This window comes from Oncorhynchus masou, chromosome 29 (genome assembly GCF_036934945.1).
Source record: "Oncorhynchus masou masou isolate Uvic2021 chromosome 29, UVic_Omas_1.1, whole genome shotgun sequence".
Classification (NCBI taxonomy): Eukaryota; Metazoa; Chordata; class Actinopteri; order Salmoniformes; family Salmonidae; genus Oncorhynchus; species Oncorhynchus masou.
Genome location: NC_088240.1, coordinates 20,950,714 through 20,972,056, shown reverse-complemented (window position 1 = coordinate 20,972,056; position 21,343 = coordinate 20,950,714). Strand labels below are relative to the sequence as shown.

The window sequence follows — 21,343 nt, the reverse complement described above, 5'->3', positions numbered from 1 at the left end:
GATGTTGTCGAGCGGAACATCCAGTCGTAACAGGTTTTAACTGACATGCCTAGTTAAATAAAGGTGTAAATTGATATGAAAACTTGAAATCGGCCCTAATTAATCGGCCATTCCGATTAATTGGTCGACCTCTACTGGAGAGACCTGAAAATAGCTGTGCAGCAACGCTCCCCATCCAACCTGACAGAGCTTGAGAGTATCTGCAAAGAAGAATGGGAGAAACTCCACAAATACAGGTGTTTTATAAATTTAGCAAAAATGTTTTTAGAAAACTTTTTTGCTTTGTCACTATGGGGTATTGTGTGTAGATTGATGAGGGGGGAAAACAATACATTTTAGAATAAGGCTGGAACATAACAAAAGGCACTGTATGTCTTCAGTAAAGGAATCCAAGATGGCCTCCCTCTTGTTTTTTGGGGTGTTGAATATGTTTCTCTTTCAGTAAGGGTGTTTTTTTTTTTTTTTGCTTATGTGTTTGTGTACTGAACTATAGTGCTGAACTAAATGTTTGTTAATATCAAGATTGTGTGTGTACCTCTTTTTTTGATGACTGTTGTCCATATGGGGCTCCAGACCCAGAGGTGTTGAGCCAAGACACAGGCTGTGTGAGGGGCAGGCCCAATAACACACTGGAATCAACACACACACATTCTGCCTAATCCAGCAGAGCCATGGATGAGCTGCTTCTCTTGCCTTGGGCTGGATGGCTCGACTGGGAGGAAAGCCCAAGGTCTAGACACTAGACAATTTAAATAAACACACCGAAGAGACCGGCCCGGTTTCACAAGCAGTGAACATGTGAAGTGTGATGTTTCATGCTTATTTTGTATGTTTGTGTGGCTTTTCACAGCAGTGCTTTGAAAGATTATATTTGTTGATACAACATTGAGGGAGAGTCTGTATTTTAGAGTTGGAAGTAGTTTCATAGAATGATGTCTGTGTACTGGGTAGATTACTGTGAGGAGGAGACTCTGGACTCAGACCTGGGCCAGGTGGGGAATCATGCGTTTGCCCGGATGGAGGGAGATGTGGACAAACAGCGCAAACTCATCCTGCAGGGCCAACTGTCTGACGCAACCATCCACAAACAGCACCAGAGAAAGTGAGTCTAACACAACTTGTAAACAGATGGGAAGTATTTCTGTTACATGTATTTAAAATACGTATTTGAATTACTTCTGAGTGTTTTGTATGTTGTATTTCACTGAGCTGAACTACACTCCAATGTATTATGTAACAAGATACTATCGAAAGCTGTAATTTGTATTTTCAAAATACAATTCTATACAATTTATTTTATAGTGGTTCACAATTGTATGGCCCCCTTTCTCCCTACATTGGTAACAAACGTCTGATGGCACTGGTGTAATACAAGTGTCTGCTAAATTAACAAAATGTATATGTAAAAATGAACAATTGCCAAGTATGCTGAGTAGAATTCTAATGAGCTACCCCCGAAACAAGGCCAATGGCAATACCCAGTGTGCTTTGCAGTTGTTAATTTTCACATTTACATTTTGGTCATTTAGCAGACACTCTTCTCCAGAGTGGCATTCAATGAAGGTAGACGAACGACAACATTTCAGTCATAGCACGTAAGACGTTTTGTAACCGTTACTGAGAACGTTGTTTCTGTTCAGCCAGCTACTTGCAAATGTATTTTTTTGTATTTTAAAATACAAAACACATGTATTTTAATTAAATACAATACTTTTATTTTGATACATTGGTCTTTAGGGTATGCATCCTATACCCTAGTTTTACCAACATTTACAGTACACCCTTAGCCAGTGCAATACTGAGTGTTGACATAATGTTATAACCTCTCCTGTTGTTGCAGTTATAACCGTTGGTTATGTCGAGCCAGAGCAGAGGACTTGTCTGACATAGCAGCACTGAAAGCCTTATATCAAACTGGTGAGTTGGGAGAGTGTGAGATCGTGAGTGGTTTTCTCTGTGTTTGATCTCTAGTTTATTGGATGGAAATCTATTTCCAGCTCATCAAGGGGGAGATGATCCGTTTTCTAATTTTTCCTTATCAGGATTACAAATGGCCTCCGTGGTCATGGCAGGATGTCTTACTTTCACTCTTTCACTCTCTTTTTAACTCCCAGTCCCGGCCGGTTGTGATACAGCCTGGGATCGAACCAGGGTCTGTAGTGACGCCTCTAGCACTGAGATTATTATTTTTTTACCATTATTTTACCAGGTAAGTTGACTGAGAACACGTTCTCATTTACAGCAACTACCTGGGGAATAGTTACAGGGGAGAGGAGGGGGATGAATGAGCCAATTGTAAGCTGGAGATGATTAAGTGACCGTGATGGTATGAGGGACAACTTGGGAATTTAGCCAGGACACCGGGGTCAACACCCCTACTCTTATGATAAGTGCTATGGGATCTTTAATGACCTCAGAGTCAGGACACCCTTTTAAAGTCTCATCCGAAAGACGGTACCCTACACAGGGAAGTGTCCCCAATCACCGCCCTGGGGCATTGGGATATTTTTTAGACCAGAGGAAAGAGTGCCTCCTACTGGCCCTCCAACACCACTTCCAGCAGCTTCTGGTCTCCCATCCAGGGACTGACCAGGACCAATCCTATGCATTTCCTTAGACCACTGCGCCACGCAGGATCTCCTGCTCTCCCTGTTTCTCTTACTGTCTCTTTCCTCATTCTCTCTGTTCCCACGCTTTCATTTGGTTTCATTTAGTTCTTTGTTTCATTCGTTTGTATTTATTTTTCAGCGATGGCCATTTATAAAGAGGGGCTCATAACACCCTCCTGTTTCAGTGTGTGTAATTGTTCCATGTATCCTCTAGGAGGCAGTGTAGTAACACTGGCAGGCCACTGGTCCGTGTGTGTGTGTTCCCACAGGTGTTGACATGTGTGGCAGGACGGTGATGGTTCTTGTTGGCAGAAATATTCCTGTGACCCTCATCGACATGGAAAAGGTACCAGGCCTCATTCGCAGGCAAGATCATGAACGTTAGTTTTAGTGGTGCAATAGAATACAGATGAATGTTGTTGCTCTGTGTGAAAGCCTTGACCGCTCCACCACGTGTGTCTCCACTGCAGGCCCTGCTGTACTTCATCCATGTCATGGACCACATCACAGTGAAGGAGTATGCAATGGTTTACTTCCACACTCTGACCGGAGAACACAACCATCTGGACTCTGAATTCCTTAAGAAGCTCTATGAGATTGTAGATGCCAAGTAAGACACGTACACCATGCGTTTTATTGATTTAGTGAGGCGAGAGAGAGAGAGCTATATTAACTGAAGGCTATAGAGACAGACTGTTTGTTACCAGATACCATGTGCAAATCAAATCTGAACGCGTGAGATGGAACTAGTCTTCAGCAAGTCCATTCCATGAATGAGGTTTTACCATGAAATTGTTATGGGCTCTATGAGCTGTCAGTTGTAGTTTGTTCTTTAGAGAGAACAGTTGGCTCATCCTCCAGTAAGACCGGAGTGTCGTTTCATTGACCAGTGCTGGTTTTTCACCTATTTGTATAGCATCCAAGTTTATTGTTCACACTGCCAAGGAGCTCGGAGAAGGTTCCCAGAAAGCGTTGGCAGGAATGGCAGTGAGGCGCCCAAAATCTGAGACGCGAACATTACGAAAGCATTAGCATTTCCTGCCAGTGCTACAACCTTCACTGAACAAACAGCCTGTTGTAGACAACAATCAGCCATGAGTGAACGTTATGTGCAATTGAAGAAAACGGCATCAGGTTCTGTGTGACTTAAAATAAATTTCCCTTCCTCTGTGTCAAGACTAAGAAAAGCACCATACACTGAGCAGTACCAATGTCAACACTATACAACCCTGACCTTGTGTGCCTCCTATTTGAGTCAACCATGAAACAATTTTTCTTTGTCTACTCACACCATCGCACTGGACTGGAGCTGAAAACCACATACTGCCAATGAATACTAGATGGCTTCTCACCCTCAACACTATAGCTGTAGATAAGGGAGCACCACTCACACCCACAGTATCCTCAGCAGTGGGCAGTTTCACCCAGTCATTCTGAGAAATCTAGAGGGAGATATAGACTGTCAGCCTCTGGACATACCACATAACTTATTTTGTGACAACGGAGATTCCAGTCTTTGAAGCTAGTTTTTGTCGTCATTGAAAAATCTGTTGGGGGTTTTATCTAGTGTTCCTATGATCTAACGGAAAGTCATCTCACTTATTAGTAGATCAACCGAGTTTATCAAATGTATTTATATAGCCCTTTGTACATCAGCTTATATCTGATCAAAGTGCTGTATAGAAACCCAGCCTAAAACCCCAAACCGCAAGCAATGCAGGTGTAGAAGCACAGTGGCTAGGAAAATCTCCCTAGAAAGGCCAAAACCTAGGAAGAAACCTAGAGAGGAACCAGGCTATGTGGGGTGGCCAGTCCTCTTCTGGCTGTGCCGGGTGGAGATTATAACCGAACATGGCCAAGATGTTCAAATGTTCATAAATGACCAGCATGGTCAAATAATAATAATCACAGGCAGAACAGTTGAAACTGGAGCAGCAGCGCAGCAAGGAGTCATCATGTCAGGTATTCCTGAGGCATGGTCCTAGGGCTCAGGTCCTCCGAGAGAGAGAAAGAAAGAGAGAATTAGAGAGAGCATAATTCAATTCACACAGGACACCGGATAGGACAGGAGAAGTACTCCAGATATAACAAACTGACCCTAGCCCCCCGACACATAAACTACTGCAGCATAAATACTGGAGGCTGAGACAGGAGGGGTCAGGAGACACTGTGGCCCCATCCGATGACACCCCGGGACAGGGCCAAACAGGAAGGATATAACCCCACCTACTTTGCCAAAGCACAGCCCCCACACCACTAGAGGGATATCTTCAACCACCAACTTACCATCCTGAGACAAGGCCGAGTATAGCCCACAAAGATCTCCGCCACGGCACAACCCAATTGGAGGTGCCAACCCAGACAGGAAGATCACATCAGTGACTCAACCCACTCAAGTGACGCACCCCTCCTAGGGATGTTTACACCAATAATAACATGTTTGTTAGCTCTTGGCACCGCTGACTTCTTTTCCCAAGCATTGTGATGAGCAAGCTGTGATCCCCATGAGACACCTTGTGATCCCCATGAGACACCTTGTGATCCCCATGAGAGACACCTTGTGATCCCCATGAGAGACACCTTGTGATCCCCATGAGAGACACCTTGTGATCCCCATGAGAGACACCTTGTGATCCCCATGAGAGACACCTTGTGATCCCCATGAGAGACACCTTGTGATCCCCATGAGAGACACCTTGTGATCCCCATGAGAGACACCTTGTGATCCCCATGAGAGACACCTTGTGATCCCCATGAGAGAAACCTTGTGATCTCCATGAGAGAATCCCTGCGGCCCCTGTAAGAGAATGCTCTAGACCAGGGTTTCCCAAACTTTGTCCTGGGGCCCCCCCTGGGTGCAAGTTTTGGTTTTGTCCTATCACTACACAGCTGATTGAAATAATCAAAGCTTGATGATGAATTGGTCATTTGAATCAGCTGTGTAGTGTTAGGGCAAAAAAACTAAATGTGCACCCGGGGGGGGGGCCCCAGGACGGGGTTTGGGAAACCCTGGTCTAGACCAATAAAAAGGACAGACTACAATAGGAACTCTGTTTTGGTCATCTCTTTAGAGTTGGCTTTTGGACTTAGCAGAGATCTGTTTTGGAAATGACTATTCTTTCCCTAGGCTTAGACCCAAGAAGAGAACCTCAAGAACCTGTCTGGCAGGGGGATGAGGGAGTGAGAGGCAAACAAGGCCATAGTCTACCTTCCTGTGGTGTTTTCTAGGTCTCTCAGAACACTGAGGAAACTGGTTAAATGGTTATTTGCTTGGTGCGGGTTTCTCAAGTGCCCTATAAGCCCGTACTGGCTGTGGGGGTTACTGTGAACACAGTGTACTTCCAAAAGATGGGTTTGTTCCACATTATATGAAATGGGACTAAAACCATGTAATTACATGGTACTTTACATAGGCAGGTTTAGTGTATTGATATTGCAAGTACATCGGTAGTCCGTGGCGTGGGAAAGGGTAGAGGGTTGTTTGTGTTTCTGTGGTCTTGGATGGCCTTGCGGCATTTTTTTTGGGGGGGGGGGGGTGGGACAGTACCATGTGCCTTGGTCTGGGAGAACTGCTACATTTGGAGCAGTTTCATCGACGTTTGTCTGTTTTGTAAAAATGCACTCTTTTCTTTCCAGACATATTTACATTTTTTATGTTGCTGTTTTTTTTTCTCAATAAGCACAAATATAAGTATGTTAGAATAATAATGACAACTATGTAACATGCTAGCCAATTGTGATGTGTCAGTGAATTAATTATATAGTTCCATGCAGCCTCCGAGAATAACATCAATTTATACGCTGATTCGGTGAGTGAGTTTATAAGGAAGCGCTTTGGATATGTTGTACCCACCGACTATTAGAACCTACCTTAACCAGAAACCGTGGATAGATGGCGGCATTCGCGCAAAACTGAAAGCGCGAACCACTGCAATTCACAATGGGAATATGACTGAATATAAACAGTGTAGTTATTCCCTTCACAAGGCAATCAAACAAGCAAAATGTCGGTATAAGGACAAAGTGGAGTCGCAGTTCAAGGGCTCAGACACGAGATGTAGGTGGCAGGGTCTACAGACAATTTTTTATTTTATTTTTATTTAACCTTTATTTAACCAGGTAGGCAAGTTGAGAACAAGTTCTCATTTACAATTGCGACCTGGCCAAGATAAAGCAAAGCAGTTCGACACATACAACGACACCGAGTTACACATGGAGTAAAACAAACATACAGTCAATAATACCGTATAAACAAGTCTATATTCACAAGTTCTATCTTGTCTGAAAATTTTGCAGTTTGGGATGAAAATTTCAGAATTTTTGGTGGTCATCCTAAGCCAGGATTCAGACACAGCTAGAACTTGAGGAGGCTTCTAATGTTAACATGCATGAAACCAAGGCTATTATAGTTACAGAAGTCATCAAAGAGAGCGCCTGGGAAATAGGAGTGGAGCTAGGCACTGCAGGGCCTGGATTCACCTCTACATCGCCAGAGGAACAGAGGAAGAGTAGGATAAGGGTACGGCTAAAAGCAATAAGAATTGTTCTAGACGACCGTCTGGAACAGAGAGTAAAAGGAGGTTTCTGGGGGCGATAAAATAGCTTCAAGGTATAATGTACAGACAAAGGTATGGTAGGATGTGAATACAGTGGAGGTAAACCTAGGTATTGAGTGATGATGAGAGAGATATTGTCTCTAGAAACATCATTGAAACCAGGAGATGTCATCGCATGTGTGGGTGGTGGAACTAATCGGTTGGATAAGGTATATTGAGCAGGACTAGAGGCTCTACAGTGAAATAAGCCAATAAACACTAACCAGAACAGCAATGGACAAGGTATATTGACATTCAGGAGAGGCATGCTTAGTCGAGTGATCAAAATGGTCCAGTGAGTAGTGAGGTTGGTTGGGGTCACGGTGATTTAGACAGCTAGCCGGGCCATCGGTAGCAAGCTAGCATAGGATGGAGGTCTGTTATTAGCCACCTCATGCGTTTCCGTCAGTAGGATTAGTGGGGTTCCGTGTGGTAGAGGGGATGAATCCAATTCGCAAAAAAACAAACAATAGATATAGTTATAGAGGCCCAAGAAAAAAAAGGAAAAAAAATTGTCCGATAGGTCTATTCAGAAAGCAGCCGATAAGACAGCTAACGGTTAGCGGACCGCAGATGGGCGTTCAGGTAACGCCGCGATGGAGAAGCCAGCCGGATAACTCCCTCGGGTAGATAACGTCGGTAGTCCAGTTGTGAAGACCCGGTGGGGCTCCGCGTTGGCAGTAAAACAGTTCCGGATAGGTGATTGTAGCCCAGGAGTGACTGATGGAACTCTTCAGCTGGCTAGCTCCGAAATAATTGATGTTTGCTCCGGGAATCGACGAAAGCCGATAGTCACACGGATAGCAGCTAGCTAGCTGCGAGATCCAGGTGTAAATGTCCAGAGTTAGCGGTTGAAATCCGGGGACATGGAGAGAAAAATAGGTCAGGCATGTTCTGGTCCGAGCCACGCCGTACAAAACTGGCGATAGATTTTCGAGCTAAAGGATAGCTGATGACCACAAACCGGGGTTAGCTGAATACTAACGATTAGCCAGTAAATAAGCTAATTAGCTTCTGATTAGCTTCTGGATTAGCTTCTGGCTAGCTTCTGGTTAGCTTCTATGGACGATTACAGATTTGAGGTAAATAATACTTTATTTTTAAAAATTGGTGAGGCGGGTTGCAGGAGAGTGTTTTGAAGATGAGTTTATGGAAAATATAAAATATATATAAAAAGGTATGCAAAGAAAGTTGTAAGTAAATATATATATATATATTTATATATATATACACACACACACACACACACACACACACACACACACACACACACACACACGAGACGAGGACAAAAGATGTCTGAACTGCTATGCCATCGCTCCAAGAAGGACTACAGAAAGAAACCCAGCCACGTTACGGACACCGACGTCTTGCTTCCAGTCAAACTAAACACCTTCTTTCCCCGCTTTGAAGATAATACAGTGCCACCAACGCGGCCTGCTAGCAATGACTGCGGGCCACCCCTCTCCTTCTCCATGGCCGAAGTAAGTAAGACGTGTTAACCCTCGCAAGGCTACCGGCCCAGACGGCCTCCCTAGCCGCGTCCTCAGAGCATACGCAGACCAGCTGGCTGGTGTGTTTACGGACAAATTCAATCTCTCCCTATCCCAGTCTGCTGTCCCCACATGCTTCAAGATGGCCACCATTGTTCCTGTACCCAAGAAGGCATAGTTAACTGAACTAAATGACTTGCCCTGCAGCACTCACTTCTGTCACCATGAAGTGCTTTGAGAGACTAATCAAGGATCATATCACCTCCACCTTACCTGCCACCCGATGATCATCGACGACAGGTCAGCATCCAACACCATAGTACCCTTCAAGCTCATTAAGCTTGAGGCCCTGGGTCTCAACCCCGCCCTGTGCAATTGGGTCCTGAACTTTCTGACTGGTGGCCCCCAGGTGGTGAAGGTCAGAAACATCACCTCCACTTCGCTGATCCTCAACACTGGGGCCCCACAAGGGTGCATGTTCAGCCCCCTCCTGTACTCCCTGTTCACCCATGACTGCATGGTCATGCACACCTCCAACTCAATCATCAAGTTTGCAGGTGACACAACAGTAGTGGGCTTGATTACCAACAACGACGACGAGACGGCCTACGGGGAGGAGGTGAGGGCACTCGGAGTGTGGTGTCAGGAAAACAACCTCTCACTCCTCAATGTCAACAAAGGAGATGATCGTGTACTTCAGGAAACAGCAGAGGGAGCACCCCCCCTGTCCACATCGACGGGACAGTAGTGGAGAAGGTGGAAAGTTTTTTTTTTTTTTTTTTTTCCTCGGCGTACACATCACTGACAAACTGAAATGGTCCACCCACACAGACAGTGTGTTGAAGGCGCAACAGCGCCTCTACAATCTCAGGAGGCTAAAGAAATTTGGCTTGTCACCGAAAACACTCACAAACTTTTACAGAACCACAATCGAGAGCATCCTGTCGGGCTGTATCACCGCCTGGTACGGCAACTACCCCGCCCACAACCGTAAAGCTCTTCAGAGGGTAGTGAGGTCTGTACAACACATCACCATGGGAAAACTACCTGCCCTCCAGGACACCTACAGCAGTCAATGTCACAGGAAGGCCAAAAAGATTGAGGACAACAACCACCCGAGCCACTGCCTGTTCACCACGCTACCATCCAGAATTAGAGGTCAGTACATGTGCATCAAAGCTGTGACCGAGAGACTGGAAAAACAGCTTCTGTCTCAAGACCATCAGACTGTTAAACAGCCATCACCAACACAGAGGGGCTGCTGCCTATATACAGACTTGAAATCATTGGCCACTATTGAATGGATCACGAGTCACTTTAATAATGCCACTTGAGTAATGCAAGATATGTAAACATTATTAATCTCATATGTATATACTGTATTCTATTGCATCTTGCCTATGCCCATCGGTCGTCGCTCATCCATATATTTATATGTTCATATTCTTACTCATCCCTTTACTTAGATATTATTTCACTGTCGGCACTAGATGCACAAGCATTTTGCTACACTCACATTAACATCTGCTAACCATATGTATGTGAAAAATAAAATTTGATTTGATCTAGTTGATGTTTTTGTTTTATATTCTAGGTTTAAGAAGAACTTGAGGGCTTTCTACTTTGTACACCCCTCGTTTCGCTCCAAGGTAAAGTACAGTACCTCTTTTTCTGCTTCCCCAAACTCTGTTGTATGTATTTATACTACTGTGTGTAAAAGGCATTGCTGTAAAATTATTTACAGTGCATTCGGAAAGTATTCAGACCCCTTGACCTTTTCAACATTTTGTTACATTACAGCCTTATTCTAAAATATATTAAATCATTTTTTCCCTCATCAATCTATACACAATGCCCAATAATGACAAAGCAAAATAGGTTTTTAGACTTGTTATACATTAGCAAAAATGTCTAACTGAAATATCACATTTGCTTAAGTATTCAGACCCTATATTCAGTAATTTGTTGAAGCACTGTTGGCAATGATTACAGCCTCAAGTCTTTTTGGGTGTGACGCTACAAGCTTGGCACACCTGTATTTGGGGAGTTTCTCCCATTCTTCTCTGCTGATCCTCTCAAGCTCTGCCAGGTTAGATGGGGTGAGTCACTGCACAGTTATTTTCAGGTCTCCAGAGATGTTCGATCTGGTTCAAGTCCGGGCTTTGGCTGGGCCACTCAAGGACATTGAGACTTGTCCCGAAGTAACTCCTGCGTTGTCTTGGCTGCTTAGGGTTGTTGTCCTGTTGGGAGGTGAACCTTTGCCCCAGTCTGAGGTCCTGAGCACTCTGGAGCAGGTTTTCATCATGGATCTCTCTGTACTTTGCTTTTTTCATCTATCCCTTGACCCTGACTAGTCTCCCAATCCCTGCTGCTGAAAACATCCCCACAGCATGATGCTGCCACCGCTGTGCTTCATCGTAGGGATGGTCCCAGGTTTCTTCCAGATGTGACGCTTGGCATTGAGGCCAAAGAGTTCAATCTATGTTTCATGAGACCAGAGAATCTTGCTTCTCATTGTCTGAGAGTCCTTTAGGTGCCTTTTGGCAAAGTCCAAGTGGGCTGTCATGTGCCTTACTGAGGAGTGGCTTCCGTCTGGCCACCATACCATAAAGGCCTGATTGGTGGAGTGCTGCAGAGATGGTTGTCCTTCTGGAAGGTTCTCCCATCTTCACAGAGGAACTCTGGAACTCTGTCAGAGTGACCATCGGGTTCGTGGTCACCTCCCTGACCAAGGCCCTTCTCCAATTTCTCAGTTTGGCCAGGCGGCCAGCTCTTGGAAGAGTCTTGGTGGTTCCAAACTTCTTCCATTTAAGAATGAGGGAAGCCACGGTGTTCTTGGGGACCTTCAATGCTGCAGAAATGTTTTGGTAGTCTTCCCCAGATCTGTGCCTCGACACGATCCTGTCTCGGAGCTCTACAGACAATTCCTTCGACCTCATGGCTTAGTTTTTGCTCTGACATGCACTGTCAACTGTGGAACCTTATATAGACGGGTGGGTGCCTTTTCAAATCATGACCAATCAATTGAAGTTACAGGTAGATTCCAGTCAACTTGTAGAAACATCTCAAAGATGATCAATGGAGACAGGACGCACCTGAGCTCAGTTTCGAGTCTCATAGCAAAGGGTCTGAATACTTATGTAAATAAGTTATTTATGTTTTTCATTTTTAATACATTTGCTAAGATTTCTAAACCAGTTTTTGCTTTTGTCATTATGGGTTATTGTGTGTAGATGTATTTATTTTTAAAATCCATTTTTGAATAAGGCTGTAATGTAGCAAAATGTGGAAAAAGTCAAGGGGTTTGAATACTTTCTGAATGCACTGTATACTACAGTGTCTACTACAGTGTCTACAAGGCATTGTTGGGATATGTACATATACTAGGGTTGGGGTCAATTTCAATTCAGGAAAGACACTGAAATTCCAATTCTCTTCAATCACTTTAAATAATTTGGTTTACTTTCTGAATTGACTGGAATTTAAATGAAATTGACCCCAACCCCAGTATATACTGTACAAATACCTTGTACATACAGTATATGTATTCAGTGTATATACAATGCAACAATCTCTTTGGCTGCTTTGACACCACTCTGTTATTAAAGCTCTGTCTAGTTCACAACCTATTTTGACCTAGAACTGCAGGACTCTACACACACGGGTGCCCAAAGCCCTTTAGGTGGGACAAGGCTCACAGTGTAGCAATATTTTAACTGGTGCATTTTAAGGGTCCACAATCTTAGAGGAGTTGTGTGTATGACTGATGGGACTAGGTTTTGTGGTAAGTGGGTTTAAATGGTTTGGAAAGGGAAGCAGAGCTACCAAAGAGCGGAGTGGAAGTTTATTGGCGATATTCAATCAAACCTAATAAGTGGATTTTAGGGAGATGTAAATTAGTTTCAATGAACTACCACAGGAATGTTTCAGCCAAAACGCATCCATGCTTGGTAAACAAACGAGTATTACAATTGAGCCTTTAGGGCAGGTTTCCCAATCCGGACACAGGACTAACAAAGACCACATACACACACATTGTTGTTGCTATTTCCAGTATTACCAGTTTCCTGAATCTTATCATGTTAATTTCTCTGTCAGGTGTCCACCTGGTTCTTCACAAGATTCACTGTGTCAGGGATGAAAGAGAAAGTCCATCATGTAGAGACCCTCCAGCAGCTCTTCACCTGTATTCTGCCTGAACAGATAGACATCCCCCCCTTCATCCTGGAGTATGACGCACGGGTGAGGGCCTACAAACACCACTCTGTCTCTGTCTACTTTACTAGCCTTATTGACTTACATATGCAGGGCTCCACACACACACAAACACACACACGTGGAAGCATTCAGAATTGTGGGTACGATGCGTTCGGGAGAGTATTCAGACCCCTTCACTTTTTCCACATTTTGTTACGTTACAGCCTTATTCTAAAATGAATTAATAACATTTTGGGCCTCATCAATCTACACACAATACCCCATAATGACAAAGCGAAAATAGTTTTTTTTAGAAATCTTTGCAAATGTATAAAAAATAAATAATTAACAAACAACTTATTTATATAAGTATTCAGACACTCCGTTATGAGACTCAACTTGTTTCTACAACTTGACTTACCTGTGGTAAGTTCAATTGATTGGACATGATTTGGAAAGGCACACACCTGTCTATATAAGGTCCCACAGTTGATAGTGCATGTCAGAGCAAAAACCAAGCCATGAGGTCAAAGGAATTGTCCATTGGCACAGACCCGGGGAAGGGTACCAAAACATTTCTGCAGCTTTGAAGGTCCCCAAGAACACAGTGGATGCCATCATTCTTAAATGGAAAAAGTTTGGAACCACCAAGACTGTAAGGTAACAAAATGTTTAAAGTGAATGGGTCTGAATACCTTCCGAATGCACTGTATATTCCCACGTTGTATCAGATCCTAAGTGCTGCACTTGTGTGTTAGGATTTAAAATGTAACTTATCTTCTTCAGACTATTTTTGTCAGTTTCAAAAGACTCAATTGTCTGCAAAAAGAAACAGCAAACCGTTCTGCAAATTATTTTTGAGTAAACCCAAGAGCTGTAAAGAACTTAATGGTGATGCCAGTTTGATCAATTTGTTGTAATGGGTGTGATCTATCACTGGAAATTAAACGGGAATTGTTATTTAGTTGAATGTTAATTTAATTATTTATCCTGGGTTATTCCAACGTTACTGGTCACAGAATCACAAAAATGTCATTAAATGGTTTCTAAATGTAGGTTTTTGTTTCTTAAAAAAGCAGTGAGGGTGGTTGATAAAGCGATAGGAAGTTACTTTGGGCCTGCTCACTAAAAATAGTCCCTGAAAAAACATGAGGTGGGAAACACGGCTCTTTAGGAATTACCATGGGGAACACTACAGTTGGTTCATTCTACTGCAGGAGTGAGAGGTAGAGCAACCAACAGTGAGACAATGAAGTACAGCACTAAGTACAGCCAAATGACCAAAAGGTCATGACTCTATGAGGAGGACCTCTCTCATACCTTATCTAATGCCAAAGTTTTAATGCATAAAGTGGGTTCCCCTAAACAGCACATTGTCAGGACTGTGATGTTGTAGTAGTTTATGTTGCTTAGGGGCATTCCACTGTGTTCTATGGTTATATCCTTGACCTGAGTGATATATATTCTATCATCTGGGCTGTTTTTACAATAGCCTGTAAACTGCATGCCCTTCGATAATATATTGTACTGTGTTTTTAAAATGAAGCCCTTACAACGACACTAAGTACCTTGTTTATTTTGTCTTTCTCGCTACTTTGTTATTGTTGTACCCATTGTTTTCCAGATGTTTTATTGAGACACAACACCCTCTCTGACCTGTATCCATATAAGATGGATGTAAACACTTGACATTCCTGTTAGTATATTTACACAGGTCTATGTGTTCTACTCAATTTGTCATCCAGAGTTATCAACCTTAATCAGATGGAAAGCAGAACTGAAAAGGAATGAGAGTAACACAATGGCTCTTATTTGATCTTGTGTTGACATAAGCCAGAGAGAGGGGAAACGATGCAATCATTCTTTTTATTTTTTATTTTTTGGTTGTTGTTTAATTTGAGTGCTTGATTATGCTGATCTTTCTCTTGTCCTTGTTTTGCCTGGGTTGGTTGGGTTCGATTGTCCTTGTTTTGCCTGGGTCTGTGTTGGCTTATACACTGCTCAAAAAAAATAAAGGGAACACTTAAACAACACAATGTAACTCCAAGTCAATCACACTTCTGTGAAATCAAACTGTCCACTTAGGAAGCAACACTGATTTACAATAAATGTCACATGCTGTTGTGCAAATGGAATAGACAACAGGTGGAAATTCTAGGCAATTAGCAAGACACCCCCAATAAAGGAGTGGTTCTGCAGGTGGTGACCACAGACCACTTCTCAGTTCCTATGCTTTCCTGGCTGATGTTTTGGTCACTTTTTTGAATGCTGGCGGTGCTTTCACTCTAGTGGTAGCATGAGACGGAGTCTACAACCCACACAAGTGGCTCAGGTAGTGCAGCTCATCCAGGATGGCACATCAATGTGAGCTGTGGCAAGAAGGTTTGCTGTGTCTGTCAGCGTAGTGTCCAGAGCATGGAGGCGCTACCAGGAGACAGGTCAGTACATCAGGAGACGTGGAGGAGGCCGTAGGAGGGCAACCAGCAGCAGGACCGCTACCTCCGCCTTTGTGCAAGGAGGAGCAGGAGGAGCACTGCCAGAGCCCTGCAAAATGACCTCCAGCAGGCCACAAATGTGCATGTGTCAGCTCAAACGGTTAGAAACAGACTCCATGAGGGTGGTATGAGGGCCTGATGTCCACAGGTGGGGGTTGTGCTTACAGCCCAACACCGTGCAGGACGTTTGGCATTTGCCAGAGAACACCAAGATTGGCAAATTCGCCACTGGCGCCCTGTGCTCTTCACAGATGAAAGCAGGTTCACACTGAGCACATGTGACAGAGTCTGGAGACGCCGTGGAGAACGTTCTGCTGCCTGCAACATCCTCCAGCATGACCGGTTTGGCGGTGGGTCAGTCATGGTGTGGGGTCCTAAAACCCCTTGTGAGACATATGCTGGTGCGGTGTGCCCTGGGTTCCTCCTAATGCAAGACAATGCTAGACCTCATGTGGCTGGAGTGTGTCAGCAGTTCCTGCAAGAGGAAGGCATTGATGCTATGGACTGGCCCGCCCGTTCCCCAGACCTGAATCCAATTGAGCACATCTGTGACATCATGTCTCGCTCCATCCACCAATGCCACGTTGCACCAGAGACTGTCCAGGAGTTGGCGGATGCTTTAGTCCAGGTCTGGGAGGAGATCCCTCAGGAGACCATCTGCCACCTCATCAGGAGCATGCCCAGGCATTGTAGGGAGGTCATACAGGCACGTGGAGGCCACACACACTACTAAGGACATTACATCAAAGTTGGATCAGCCTGTAGTGTGGTTTTCCACTTTAATTTTGAGTGTGACTCCAAATCCAGACCTCCATGGGTTGATACATTTGATTTCCATTGATACTTTTTGTGTGATTTTTGTTGTCAGCACATTCAACTATGTAAAGTAAAAAGTATTTAATAAGAATATTTATTTCAGATCTAAGATGTGTTATTTTAGTGTTCACTTTATTTTTTGAGCAGTGTATTTAGTAGGGAATGTCTTTGAAGTGGAGGCTCCATTATGGATCTATCTGACTGTATTAGTTGAGTTGATGTTGCACTTCTTCTGGCTCTTAATGCTAACTATGGTAACTACCTCAGTCTCCACACCCTGACCTTGACTACCTGAAATTTTGTCCCCTCACTAACCTGGCCTATGAGTGCATCAGTATCTGCGTTCAACTGCAGAGCAGCTGGCATTATCCCTTCAAGTGATCCAAGCGTTGGTCCCATTTGGATTTAGTCACAAGGCTGTGGACAGAGTATTATTATTATTATTATTGTCCACCAGCCTGTTTACCACTTTCTACGGGAGAAAAACAGGAACAGTGAGATGTCTACCGTTACAATAATGTACCAGAAAAACACTGCCATCAAATTACTTTATCAGTGCAGGCTCCTCAGAGGAAAGGGAGGACCTACAAATAGTGAAACATTAAAGTTATCCTTTTTAAGTAAAACTATACTGATTTATACAAAACATAAAGAACACCTGGTCTTTCCATAACATAGACTAAGTGAATCCAGGTGAAAGGTATGTAAGGGATAGTCAACCAGGGGATATGCGTTCTATGGGAAAAAAATGAATGACGTGGAAGATGTGTTCCAAGACACGCTAGAGTTGCATTATTTTCCAGAGAATGCATAGAGCCCCAAGTTGATTCTCTTTTATACCATGTTTATAATTTAACACATTTGCCATTAGAAATGTGTTCAGCATCCACTGGAGTATCTAGCAAGTTTACTAGATGGCTACGGTAGTGGTAAACAAACAGACCAACTAGTTTAGCTAACCAAACCATCAGTCCGAGCTTGCCATTATGAAAATGGAATTCAACAATGCCAAAAATATTTTCAATTAGACTTTTGCATTCAAAAGCGGCTACAACGTAGAACATGTAAGAATGAACAATAGCAATTGGATTCTACCACGCAAATATATTGTGCGTTATAGGGAATTATACAATGGGTGGATCTAATCCTGAATGCTGATTTGGTTAAAACCGCATTCCAGCCAGTGTCTATTCCACAAGTTGCCACCGGTTAAATCTTTGATATTAAAATGGCTATTTACTCTTTCCCATCTGACTGCATTGTCTCATCAAACCAGCCAGACAATTTATAAAAAGCATCTAGATGTTATCTAACATTTCTTTTAGACTAACCTTTAGTTTTCAATAGCGGAGATTTGTATTAACTTTGTCTCTGACATTTGCAACATTGTTTCAACCTCCAGCTGTCCCATACTAATGAATGTGTCAGGACGAGACAGAGGTGTCAGAATTGTAGGTGCCAGAATTGCAACACTGCTGGGTTTTTCACGCTTAACAGTTTCCTGTGTGTATCAAGAATGGTCCACTACCCAAAGGACACCCAGCCAACTTGACACAACTGTGGGAAGTATTGGAGTCAACATGGGCCAGCATCCCTGTGGAATGCTTTCGACACCTAGTGGAGTCCATGCCCTGACAAATTGTGGGTGTTCTGAGGGCAAGGGAGTGGTGGGGGGGGGTTATACTCGGTGTATATTCACATCACCTGTGCAGGTGTTGTTACACATGGTCTGCAACTGCGAGGATGATCAGATGTCTGTCCTGTCTCCCTGTAGCGCTGTCTTAGGCTTCTCACAGTATGGACATAGCAATGTATTTCCCTGGCCACATCTGCAGTCTTCATGTATCCTTGCAGCATGCCTAAGGATGTCAGAAGGTGAATTCACCAATTTGTAAGTCGCTCTGGATAAGAGCGTCTGCTAAATGACTTAAATGTAAATGTAAATCACCAAATAACTGATTAAAACACACGGTTTTGAAAAGGTTTACAGTAGCCTGGTGTAGAAGGAAGATTGCTATTTTCCTTCCAACATATCAAAGCTCTTGCAGTATGACCTAACGTCATGTCCATCCAATCAAAAGATCAGAGAATGAATCTAGTACTGAAAGCAAAATGTACAGCTAGCTAGCACTGCAGTGCATAAAGTGTGGTGAGTAGTTGACTGAAGGAGAAAGACAATAGTTGAACAGTTTAACAATTCAGACGAAGCAACAGAGGGAGAGCTAGCAATATTTTGTTGTATATTTTTGTCTTCTTAGTTTACATTTCACATACTTAGCTAATGCAGCTAATTTAGCCTACTCAACAACCTGACTCAGAGAGGAATGTTTTTTTTTATGGTAGCTTGCTGGCTAAGGCTATCCAACACCGCAACTCTTCCAAGTCAAGGTTCGCTTTCGGTTTTATTTATTTATTGCCACCGGGGCCCGACTGTAACTGCTTGCTGTACACTGTACTGTGTGATTGTACACATGGATGGGATAGTGGGTTTACTAATGTGTTAATTCCAGTTTGTTGACTTTAATGATAATATGGTGACAACGATGTAGGCTGTGTAGCGATTAACGTTTATGGTATGAAGGTTTTGCTTGGAGAGGTTTTTGTGCCTGGTTAGACAGCTGTTCTGTTGTGTACTGAAGTCCACAAGCGATGAGAGGAGGAGAGTGCATAGATGCGAGAAGGAATTATACAATGAGCAGAGTGATGAATGCTGTATGTGGCTGCTATGAAAGTGAACAGTGATGATCAGGGGTTTATTCATTCCGCTAATTCTGTTGGAAAAATGTTCTTAAATGGAAGCAAATGAAACGAGGAGGGACCTACCTGAATTTGTCCCAAAAAACATTCGTTTTGTTTGGACTAATGATTACACACCAGATCATATAGATGCAGGCAAGAGTGTGCAAGGCGGTAGGGTAGCCTAGTGGTTAGAGCGTTGGACTAGTAACCGGAAGGTTGCAAGTTCAAACCTCCGAGCTGACAAGTTACAAATCTGTCGTTCTGCTCCTGAATAGGCAGTAAACCCACTGTTCCGAGGCCGTCATTGAAAATAAGAATTTGTTCTTAACTGACTTGCCTAGTTAAATAAAGGTAAAATAAATCAAAAATAAATTGAATGTTTGTCACCTTGATTACTCCAATTTGTTTCGATCTGTGCACCTACGTTATAAACTTTAATTTGTAGACTAGGTTGTAGCAATCTCATGATGGGTATAGGGCAAATTCAAGTATCATGCTGTAGCCTAAACCTATCGACGTTACCTGGAGATGGGTGAATGGAATATGAATGACAGTTATCCAATATGCTGTAATAGAAATAAGGCCATGCTCATAAAAAAACTAATCCTCCCTAATGTTGAACGGCACCAACCGCCACTGGAAGGGTTGTTTACTCCGTAGTCATTCCTATCCAGAGACATTTAGTTGGAATGTGAAAGTTGTATATTTTTTTTCAGGTTTGTGTTCTACTCAACTCCATTTGTCACTGGAGTTATCTAACTAAATCAGAGGCAAACCAGGCCTACAAATGGAGGAGAGAATTATACTATGGCTCTTTAATATCTTTCCTTATGCTTTCATTGCCTTTTTTGGTAACATCTTTGGATTTTGCAGTCAAAATGCTTTCGGCCGACTACTACACACACACAGTGCTGTGTGTAACCTGATAGAAAAACGCCTAACCTCATAATGACAATACCCTGTTCTGTATGTGTTGTCCCTGTGTATTTTAGGTGAATGGGGCTTACCGCCCCGCCCACTCCTCCAGCCTATGAATGGACCAATCAGAACTCTGACTGAGATCAAAGGCCAAGGACTATTTTAGACTCACTTTATCTACAGTCACATAACTGGCTCCACTTCCTGGTTCTGACCAGCAGGAACTCTGTGGTTTAGCTCCTTTACCAGATTATAAGCCACACAGGGCCTCAGTGGGCCTAGGTGGACTTTTGAGTTGATTTTGCTCTGCCTGGGACCTCACAAGGACAGTATGATGGACGTTGACACTCTGAGAAGCCTGGATACTAATGAACCTAGGATTGTGTTTTTTATTAGCAGTGCGATACAATCAGATGACAGACAGATTGACGGACAGACGAATGGGTCTCTCTGTGACGGAGCCTGTGTGAACTTGCCAACCTAATCCCAGGACACACTGGTGGCCTGTCTTAAAATCCTGCCTGTGTGTGTGAGAACGCGGAGAGACATCACTCATGTTTCAAATGTTTTATTTTTGCACAACTTAACCTTCCTCCTACCATTTGGTGATGTGTTCACAATCACAAGCTGCTTAATTGTGAAGTTGTTTTAGGTGTCCCAGAACCTAGTGTCCACACTATCCCTTTCCATCTACTCTGTTTCTTATTTAATGCACACATTTGAAATCATTTATCAAGTTTATGGAAACTAGAATGTGCCTCACATGAAACACCAATGATACCGTAAACATAATTATACTACATTCAAACGTACTGCTTTTTTTCTGAATACCAAATAAACTTTGTGTTAGCCATGCAGTCAGATTCTTCATATGTATGAAAACTTGATTCCTCCTTTGTTATCTACTCTGTTTATTGTGCTATTATTTCAATGTATACCAGCTTTGCTCTTCTGTCATTGAACGCACACGCTTTCCTGAGACATGTTAGTGAATTAAAGACTGTATTGAGAGCCACACATTGTATAGGCTATACAGTAGTTCATGGTTGAGTATCAGCTGAAGTTAGTCTTGTTTTAGTGGTCCATAGAGAAAGGAAGTAGTCATCTGAGATTTGAGCTGCGTCTCGATACATTCTGTCTCAATACATTCTTTGCCAAGTTGTAGAGTTTTTAATTTTCAGGTAAAGATGTGAAAATAAACAGTCGTACCATTGTGATTTCTGCTGTCCTTGTTGAATGTTTTTCTGTGAGGGGGGGTGCGCTTTGGGAAATACACCCATACATTGTTTTTGTGCACTTTGATTGAACTGTTGTTGAGCCAGTTCCTTCTGATATAAAGCCAAGGGTCAGTGATGCCCCCCATGACTCACCCTAACCTGTCAGCACAATAACTTCTCATTAATCACAACAAGGAACATTAAAAATACTTTGTCAAGATGTGTGTTCAGTGTAGGATTGTTGGGTCTAGTAATTCAGTTTGA

The 21,343-nt window shown here is 43.1% G+C and overlaps 1 protein-coding gene across 1 annotated transcript in view; it reads left to right on the top strand.

Moving 5' to 3' along the window:
* The window catches only part of LOC135519161 (ganglioside-induced differentiation-associated protein 2-like), a 36,061-nt gene extending 14,982 nt beyond the window's left edge, over positions 1-21,079 (top strand). Inside the window, exons 8-14 of the mRNA XM_064944243.1 lie at positions 952-1,102; positions 1,841-1,917; positions 2,879-2,955; positions 3,080-3,219; positions 10,292-10,346; positions 12,796-12,939; positions 19,937-21,079. Coding sequence (XP_064800315.1) covers positions 952-1,102; positions 1,841-1,917; positions 2,879-2,955; positions 3,080-3,219; positions 10,292-10,346; positions 12,796-12,939; positions 19,937-19,978 — 686 coding nt within the window. The 3' untranslated portion in view covers positions 19,979-21,079. The remainder of the gene's footprint in view (positions 1-951; positions 1,103-1,840; positions 1,918-2,878; positions 2,956-3,079; positions 3,220-10,291; positions 10,347-12,795; positions 12,940-19,936) is intronic.
* The last annotated feature ends 264 nt before the right edge of the window (positions 21,080-21,343 follow it).